At 40.7% G+C, this 10198-nt stretch overlaps 1 protein-coding gene across 1 annotated transcript in view; it reads left to right on the forward strand.

Moving 5' to 3' along the window:
• Positions 1 to 9071, forward strand: part of LOC149286008 (beta-1,3-galactosyl-O-glycosyl-glycoprotein beta-1,6-N-acetylglucosaminyltransferase-like) — a 45531-nt gene extending 36460 nt beyond the window's left edge. The window contains exon 3 of the mRNA XM_089494588.1: positions 8982 to 9071. Coding sequence (XP_089350714.1) covers positions 8982 to 9033 — 52 coding nt within the window. The 3' untranslated portion in view covers positions 9034 to 9071. The remainder of the gene's footprint in view (positions 1 to 8981) is intronic.
• Positions 9072 to 10198: the final 1127 nt, after the last annotated feature.

A 10198-nucleotide genomic window follows, 5' to 3' on the forward strand; every position in this document is an offset into this window, starting at 1 on the left:
CGCGAGGGTGCTTGGTGCGCCCTTTCGTTGGCAGAGGAAGGAGCTCCGAAACGGAGCTCCTTCCTGGTCTTGCATCGCTGGGCGCAACCTTTAGATGGCTGCACCCAGTGACGCAGAGGAGAAAGGGGCCAAGCGGCCCCTTTCTCCTCCTCCCCACCGCCACGGGGTGTCCTTGGGGCTTGAAGCCCCAAGGACACCCCTTTCCAGGCTGCAGGGAAGGGGCCTTTTGCCGCTTCTTCACGGCCCATAAAGCGGCGGATTGGGGCCTCAGCGGCTGCTGCTCTGGCCGCTGAGGCCCCGATCTGGCGGGGAAAGCTGCGGGTGCAGGCCGCCGCTTTTCGGCAGTCTGTAACCCGCCAAAGTGGCACTTCACACACTCCTTTCCCTTTTCACCAGGGGAAAACAAGCAATTCCATATATAATACAGTCAGCTCTCCACATTTGTGGTTTTGACTTTTTCAGATTTGATTATTCATGGATTATTTCCTGCCACCTCTGCTGCTGCCCTATTCCCTTTTTAATAGGGACTGGAAACTTTGTGAGACTGAGAAACTGCAAACAAGGCTTGTACGTCCCTATTAAAAATGATGTAGGGCAGCTGCGGAGGCGGCAGTAAGTCCTGCCAGCCACCCACTACTGCCTCATGATGAAACCCTAACTCCTCCAAGGCATCATGGTGAGTTGAATCTAAAGATCACACTTTTTTGTGTGTGTTAAATATGGTTTCGGGTGGGCCTAGAGTTATTATGGATTTTCTGCTTTTGCAGGGGTTCTGCACCTCTAACCCCAGTTAATGTTGATTTTTTTAAAAATCAGCATTTGACATCAGAAGTAGTATATTTAGGGGCTATGGGTTGTCTCTAAAATTATTAATACAAAAATTATATTGGATTCATTTGCAAATTGTAGTGCTTCCATACTTTAGCCCCTCTTCCCATATTTCATCAACCAATTTAAACATCGGTAAATTTAAAAGCAATATTTTTATGTAATGACAGACTGTCCGAGTTAATATAAAGTTTTTTATATTACATTTTTGGAATATGATATTCAAGGTTTCTTCTTTTTCCTTCTTTTTTCCCAAATTCAAGTGAGAGGTTATCAAAAGTAATTCCTTCCCTACAAACATGGCAGGAGATTTGGAACAGCTTTAAGGAGAAGGGCTGAAGAGAAGGCACATTGTAGGTTTGCCTAAGCACACTTTTATGATGCATCTCCCAATTCATAATCTCACATAATTCACATATTCAGGGTGTATAATGTGTGTTGTAGTTAGCACCCAAGATGGAGTTCTCCTTGCACCCCACCTGGTTATTGGAAAGATGTCTTGTTGTATTACTAGGAAGGTAAGAGCCAATGTGGTGTCGTGGTTGGAATATGGGACTGTGGTTCTTAAGAAGAGAGTGTGGATCCCTGCTCAGCCATGGAAACCTACTGGGTTACATAGGGCAAGTCGCACTCTGTCAGCCTCAGAGGAAGGCAAAGGCAAACCCGCTCTGAACAATTCTTTCCAAGAAAATCCCATCCTAGTGTCACCTTGGAGGTCATTATAAGTCAGAAATGACTTGAAGGCACAAAACAACATTACTATGAAGATTACATGAAATATGAGACAAGACTATTTGGGGCTTAAAGTGGATTTTTAGTATTGTTCATAAGACATTTGTTTCCTTGGAATTATGTGACAAAAGAAAAGTCCAAAGCTGTACAACAGATATGGGCACATGAAATGTAAGTAGCATGGGAAGCTAGACATAGTAAAACAAGGAATGGATCATATAAACATTGCAATACTTTGGGGGGGGGGGGGAGGTAAGAGACAGGAATGGGACATTTTGAGTCAGATAGACAGTGTTTTACTCAGGAAACAAAAATCCAAGTAGAAATGGGATGACATTAATAGTGAAGAGAGATGTAGCAAAAACAAGGGATATAATGCAAAGCCTCACTGAACAATGTGAAAACCCATCAATATAACTGTAAACCAAGGGAAAATCCATCAATCTGACCATAAACCACGTTTAAGCTCCTATTACAGAGGAACAAGAAGACGAATTTAAAAATGTTGTGCTGAGATCCAAGGGGAAATTGATTATACAACGAAACAAGACTTGTTGTTAATCATAGGTGATTGGAATGCAAAAGGAGGAAACACAACAGAACCAAAGATTGTAGGAAAATTTGATCTAGGATCAAGAAATGAAGCAGGAGAGCGACTAACTGAATTTTGCAAGTCCAACAGTTTGTTCATCACAAACACATTCTTCAACCAATCCAAGAAGTAACTGTTTACATGGGCATAACATGATGGCCAATATAGAAATCAAATTGACATACTATAATTGGAAGCAGAAGATATTGAAATGGCCAGTGAAGCTGTTGTAACATAGTCCCTGTCCAAAGTGACCAGATGTCCTCCTTTTCCAGGACACACCCTACATTTCAGCCTTCTGTCCAGGTCAGCAGGATTTCCAAAATGTCTGCCATTTTAAGCATGACTAAGCAGCATGAATTTATATTTATATTAGTGGTTTTAGCTTTTATTTTCTAATGTTCTATATTTTTCTTGAATGTCCTACATTTTACAGTGCCTTTGCGGTTTTGACATCTGGTCACCCTGCACCCATCTCCAGTCTCATGTCTTGTTGTGGGATTCTGGACTAGGTGAAGCATCAATACACTTTAAACTAAAACTAAGTGAACTAATTATGCTAACTAAAAAAAATTAATTGAAGAATATTTTAAACTAAACTGCACTTATTCTAAAGATAAAGATGTACCTAAATATAACTGCAAAAACAGGACATGATTAATTTTACACACACAACTGGATTGGTCTGATGCTGCCTCTACCTCACATGGATTAGCTCAGTATTGTAGGATAATGTTAATACGTACAGTATATTGACTTTAGAGAAAACCGTAGAAGCATGAGGACTTGCAAAGGGCGTTAAGCAAGAACAAAATAACTGTCTGACACAGATGGCTCATTATTCTTGGTAATTTTTTTTGGTCTGCTGGATGGCTAGATTAACAGGCAAAGGAGAAGTCAGGTCTCAGGAACTGGCTGCTAGATTTGTTACTGAAGAATGAAACAGACATGTTAGTTGGAAGGTATTTCCATAGATGTCCTCTGTCCTAGAAAAAAACCAAAATACTACAGGATGTCCAACCCACTTCCCCCATGCTTTAGAATGGCTGCACTCTCCTTATCACTCCAATATTATTCCCCACCTCCCAGTCAGAACAGCTGAAGCAGCCACCTCAAGTGGTGGAACACAAAGGGAAATGAAGAATGGACCTCACATGCACTGGGTGCAACTCCTCTACTGCTCTTGAGTAGTTTGCTATGGAGATCCTATGGCAGCCAGAGAGTAGCTGGTTACACAATCTTGAGCAGGGCTTGGGCAGGCTCTGGAAAGCTGTGTCATCTTATTTTCTGCTGCGGTTAATGCCACAGCAAAAAAATTATGTACAGATAGCAGGCAGATGTTGTCTACTGAAAACCGCACATTAATGCAGAAATGGGAAGGAATGAACTTATGCATGACTGACACAGGCTAGAAATACACTGATCCAGTACTTCTTGCTTTTAGCATATTGGAGAGAGAGTGAGTGAGTGACTGAGAGTGAGAGTGAGAGAGAGTTTCCTGCAAGAAATTAAAACAGTCCTTTGGAAAACAGAGTTGTGCTACTAAAAATCATACTGTACATACACTTCAGAATACTAATCACTTTTGGCATTCCAGCATCTGAGGGTAGCAAGTGCAGTGGTACCTCAAGTATACACTAGACAAGGTAGAGGTATACTACTACCTCTTAATGAAGTAGATGTGTTTCCAGGCTTTACCTCTAACAGAAACCTTAGTAGGAGAGGTAGAAATAACAGGGGTAAGGTTCCTATATCCCCCACACACAGAGACAAAAGAGCAGTTCAACATGTTTCAGCAAACTTTTTATTCAAACCTTACATTATGCACATGTGAAATGAAACAACTAGGCCAGGCAGCCTTTGAATAAGCAAATGAAAATGTTTTGGCTCTTCAAGAGACTACTTGAGCTTCTTCAAAAATCGGGGTGATTTCCCCCCCTTTTGACAGCCTCCATTTTTCTTATGATTCCATTTTGGTGGCAAAACTTATAGCTCTATGCTTTTTCAATATGCCAGAGTACCTGGTGAGACAGGCACATCTGCTTTCCCCTTTTCCTTCTGTGTTGCTCTTCAGATGCTCAGTAAATGATTCTGGAGGCAGCTGCTGTTTACCTTGCCTGTTGTATGTAAGCGCACACAGCTACAACAGGATCATCTAGAGTAGAATCTCATTATCCCCCAGGTCAAGCTTTATTGCAACCCAACACCTAAAATCTGTTTTTCCCCAGGCCCCCTTCTTCATTCTCCCAATGCCAATACTGCAAAGCAAGCGAACAAACAAACAAAAAACCCCCAGCTAGATAGAGGACAAGTAAAAGAGGAGGCTGAGTTAGGCTCCTGAAAAAAAGGTTTTGTAAAAAGGAGCTTCTTTGTCAGAGGTTTTATTAAATGAGGTATGCCTGCATGCTAATATTTCAGAAAATTGTCAGCAGAAAAAGATCCTAACTCATTTTATTGTGTCATAAACTCTCTTGGGCTATAGTCCACATCACTAGATGTGTTAGTTAACATGTGTTTGTCTATGAAAATGCATGTTGTGCTAAATCTATTTATTGTTAGGGATTTTCAGAAGTTCAATCAAGCAGATGCTGGAGGCTTGAACAAAGCAAGTATTAGGTTTCAGTGCATTTATAAAGTAGAAAGCCTTAAAAGCAAATTAAACACTTTGAAGGGGAAAGCAAAGGCAATGCTGTAGCCAACTACAGACAGTTAACGTTTGCTTTCCTCTTTCAGCTAATGATTTTTATGTTAATACCCTGATATTAGCCCCGCCAAAGGAAGTTCTTTACTGAAAATAAAGAGGGCTTCCTCAGGAAATTGTGGGTTATCTAGCAGTTCTTTATGTTCAAAACAAAATAGGAAAATTAACTATGCACAAAAGAAGTCTGAAGAGGCACTGTCTGATGTTTAGCCTTGTTCTCTGTGGCAACATTCCAGAAGGCAGTTTGTTGGAAAGTGCTAATGCTGTTTGATGGAGAAGTGGCTGCTAAGGTGGTATGATTTTCTGTCCCTGGGATCCTCTAGAGTCCCCATGGCTGCATGAATGGCCAAAAATGAACACACACATAAGCACACATTCAAAAATAAAATCAGAAATGGAAATTTTAAAAAATCTTAAACATTAAAAAGTGAATTGCTCTTCTTGAAGACTTTAAGATGAGGCAATTCATTTTAATTTCCAATTATTTGATTGTTACCCTGCCTTTGCCCTAAAATGAGACTCAAAATGGCACACAGAACAGCGTGAACCCTTTGTATCAGAGGGCTGGTGATTAGCGCATTTGAGTGCCCACAGATCATCACACCCTGCATTATTCAATGGTGGTGCCTGCACATGGTCAAGCTGATAAAGCCCCACACACTTCACTGTCACTGGATAATTGGGTGTGCATCCCTGGGGAGAACTGATGCAAAGGGTCCACTATATCAAAATAGCTAAAACAATACTGATTGCAAAGGTTTTTTAAAAACCATTAAACCAGAAATCCAATTAAAGTTTTGCTTTTATGACATTAATTTAAAACTAAAACCACATAAAACTCATATTACATAAGCAACATCCCCACTTCCTATCCTTCTTCCTCAACCAGTAAAAGGCTGCAGGCCTGATACAATGAGAGGGCCAACAGGCACAGCTGACACTACTGATGCAGAACAGCTGAAGGTACAGCCATTTAAGGGCTGCATTGGCCTCTCCACCCTTGCCACATCACCAAAGTCTTCTGTGCTGTCTATAGCTGCTGTGATTGCATTTTGCCTTGATAGCCTTGCTGTGTTTAGATCTTGGTCTGTGTCCTGATTCTATCTCTTGTCTCTGGCCCACTGGACACCTGGAATTCAGTCTGTTTTCAAACCTTGCCTCTGGCCCATTGGACTTTCTTAAATTCACTATCCATGGTCTTGGCCATAGTAGTCCACCTCGGAATCCAAGCCATCCATGCCTCAAACCCTGACAGTTTCTTGGAACCAGGGTGTATAGGCTTGATCCTTTTTTTTTTTAGTCATCCAGGCCCTTTCAGCAGCTTTAATTAAGCTAATAAAATTCTCCTATTAAATATTGATTATTGCTACCCTCTCAGGACCCTGGCATTTATGGCAAAAGTTAAAAAAAATAACTAGATAGAAGTGATATAAAAAATCTGCTTGAGTGCCTGAAAAGATGCCACCTATACAGAACCATTACTATTAATGGGTCATGCTAGCTGCAAGTATTCTGCAACTTGCAGGCCAAAAAATAACTTTCCCAGGTTATGAGTTATCAGAGTATGCTATATTTGCCTCAATAAATCAATATTATTTATTCTCTTGATATAGGGACTCAAGGCAGCTAACAACAACTTTAAAACTGTACAAACTGAAAACAACACAAAGGCATTAAAATGTAGGTACAAAGTTTAAAAAAGCAATTAAACCATTTTTACAAGTTAAAATAATTACACATTAAAAGTATTAAAGTGTATGTGATTCAAAAGATCCTGAGGTGGCAAGGAGAGGGAGCCCTAAAATTTTATGTTGTTTGTTGTTACCATTACCCATTTTATACATTATACCAAAGCAAGCCAAGAGTCAGCATGGTGTAGCAGTTTGCGCATTGGACTATGACTCTGGAGGCTAAGGTTTGAATCACGGCTTGGCCATGGAAACCCACTGGGTGAACTTGGGCAAGTCACACATTCTCAGCCTCAGAGGATGGGAATTGCAAACACTCTCTGAAAAAAACTCATCAAGAAAACCTCATGATAGGTCCACCTTAGGGTTGCCATAAGCTGGAAATGGCTTGAAGGCACACAGCCACCACCAAGCAAGCCAGTCCACAGGAAGTGAGGCAGGTTGCAGCAGCAGGTACCAATTGCTGCCGCTGCCTGAGACAACTCTCAGGATATTTTTCAGGACTCCTGGGGTGTATTTTAAAGGCACATCACTATAGCTGGAGGAAATAGGGAACTCGCCAAAGGCCAGCAGCAGCAACACAGTATTCAATTTGCTTTAAGAAAATTTCCTACAAATAATTGTAAATCCATGAATGGCATGAGATAGAAATTACTACTTAATGGTAGAACAACATCAGAGAAAAACCTGTTTTTACTCTGAAAGTAAAAGCAATTAGCCAAAACAAAACAAAAAAAATCTCATGGGACCTACAAGAGTAACAAGTATGCCACAAAGGAATTGGCTACTACAGAGGTCAGGGCTCCTGGACTATTAATATTTGTACACGGGAGTGGGGAGGATTTTAGCAACTGCCCAAAGAGCTGCACCTGCAAAAATTATGTTTTTTCCTCCACAACTAATTAAAACTGAGGAGCCCAGTCCTCCTTTGCAGCTGCTTGCCTGATCCCCTTATAAGAAAGAAATGTAAATCCAGGATGACGGATGAGTATGTTTAAGCACCCGCCTCTGGTAGGTGCCTCCCATTCTCAGCTACCAAAGAGGTGAGTCATCAGGCAACAAGAATGAAAGGCATAAAGGGTGGCTATAGCAGATAGGGCCATGTTTTATACAACAGGTTTCTTTATCAATGTTGTCATGGATTATCCTGCAATAGCCTATCTGGTGTGCATGGAGGTTGGAAACTTGTAGGCACACAGCTGAGTTACTGTCTGCCACAAAGATCTTCTGACGGTGCCTCACTTCTGACCTCTTCATCCCACCACATTCCTGCACTCTTCTGTGCTGTACATCTTGCAAAGTTAGGTTTGTTATCTGGAGGAAAATGTTTAGCATAGGAAGTAACCTGGTGTAATTCATGTTCAAATAAGGGGTGTTGTCCTGCAAGGAAGACTTAGACAAGCTTTTGTTCAAACTCATTACACACTGAACTGAATGGGAAAAGTTTGTGTGTGTGTGTTTGTAAAATAATCCACATTGGCTGTTGCAAGATTCCTTCTGAAAATCTGTGATTTTTTTAAAGGTTAAAATGAGCTCCAGGTGAAGAAATGCAGACAGAAGCAAAGAACCATGAAGAGAGGGGAGGAGGAGACTAAAACAGCTATCACTATTTAAAACTGAGTCCAGATTGCTTGGTACTGGTGTATAAGGGTAGCTATTTAATCCCCATTCTTCATGGTTGGGATCTAGTAACCAAGTACTGAATGGATGTTTCAGTCTTATTATTTGATTCATGACATGTTACTTGCCATGAGACCAGTTCTACTATGAGGTAGGGTAATATGTCCAACTCAAGCAGCAGATTTTGCATGTCTTAAAGGGTCGAAAATAGTTAGTTACTGTGCCATTTTTGTGTTTCTATTGCCTGCGAGAGGTTTTTTTTTTTTTTTTTTTTTGGGGGGGGGGGATTTTCCAGTTCATGTCCTGAAACAACATGGTTACTTTTAGTGACTTCGTACCTTGATTTAGGTGTTGCTCCTCTGCCCCAGGCAACAAAATCCTTTTGACTGACCCTGCTTTCTGGGCTAGTGCTGCGCATCTTTTGACATGGGAACACTGAACTTGGGGATGGCACAAAGTAGTAGAGGAGGATGGTGATGCAGTGGTACTGTGTATTACTAGCGTGCATAGCTTGAGAAAATTATTAAATTTTGGGGGGACTAAAACTGCCTGGATACACCTGCCACTTTGATCAATGAGTGTGACAGTGCTGGGATTCTGGGAGTTGTGGTGCAAAAAAAAAATCCTTTCTCCAAGTTCTGCTAATGAGTGCATCTAGAGGTACCTGTTTTCCTCCCTCCCCAGTGGGCTAATATGCTACACTGTTAATATAAAGATCTCAAATTTGGAGAGTACCAGGAAGATTAATCCAACCTTGATAAGAAAAACACTGCTAGAGTATTCTCAACATATGAGCCCATCTCTCTCACCATCTGTCTAGGACTACAGGGAGTGTTGAAAAGAGAACACTGAGAAGAATGGTGAAACCCTGAACATGCAAAAGGAAGCCTATTCTAGGAAGCCCTTTGGCGGATTTAAGTGTAAGTGGTTCAGCACTGGATTGGGCTGCACAGTTGCAATTCTACATAAATTTACTTTGTTAAGAGTCAGTCTCCTTTAAATCAGTGCTGGACTGGGCTTATGTAAGCATACGAAGGACTTGTATGTAAAAAAAATATGATAAAATTAAATTGAACAGAACATGTTTATTATCAGATTGCATTATGTTATTGTTGTTGGTATTATTGCTGTTGTTTCTAATTAATACATTAATTACACTAATTAATACATTCTAATTAATATTGGAGTAAGCAATACTATATAGTGATGCTATATATGGTATTGTTTACTCTATACAATTTTGTCAACAGGACTGAACAAACAGAATAATGTTTTACATCCTTTCCGGATAACAACAGAGGAAATCATATTCTATTATTAGTGGTACAGTTGTCACTAACCCAGATCCAGTGCCAGTGGTAAAATATCTCCTCCTGACATTATGCAGGAAGGGTACAGTATGGTACAAGCACAGCCTCTAATAATTTAAAAGTATGGATTTGGATTTTAAAATGTGATGCATTTTAAAGTCCTATTCATCTTGGGAAACACTATATGTCCTACAAAGGAAGTTGAAAGGGGACAGAATCAGAACTTTTAAATTACAGCTCCCAGAATCCCTTGGGCATTGGGATTATGCCCCCCTCCTCTCTGGCTGTGTACATGGAGCTGCATGATCAGCTCCAAGAAGCCTCTCTGATGTGCCAATGGAAAACTCTAGCCAACAGGTTCCATATATGTCACCTCTGTATGAACTGTGCAAGTCCACAGTTACAACTGGTGCACAAACTGAGAACTAGGGTCCTACTCAGTAACAAAATACTGCATTTAAACCACAATGTAAAACTGCAAACATAACACTTTGCAGTGGCAGTTGCATCATTATAATTTTTAAAAAGAAAAAAGAGGCAGTTTAGAAAAGAAGGAATGCTTGATTAGCAAAGGGATACACTTGAAGAAACAGCCAACAAACCAAACTAGGCCCAGACTTTGTTCCTGTTAGAGAGAGCATCTTCTGAGTAAAGTTCTGCTCTGCTCAAGGGATGCTCCTGCTGGTGGAAGGTTCGGAAGGTGACATCACCAGACCCAATTAGATCC

Source organism: Sceloporus occidentalis, unplaced genomic scaffold (genome assembly GCF_023333645.1).
Source record: "Sceloporus occidentalis isolate IW3139 unplaced genomic scaffold, rSceOcc1.0.p SCAF_73, whole genome shotgun sequence".
In the NCBI taxonomy this organism is placed as follows: domain Eukaryota; kingdom Metazoa; phylum Chordata; class Lepidosauria; order Squamata; family Phrynosomatidae; genus Sceloporus; species Sceloporus occidentalis.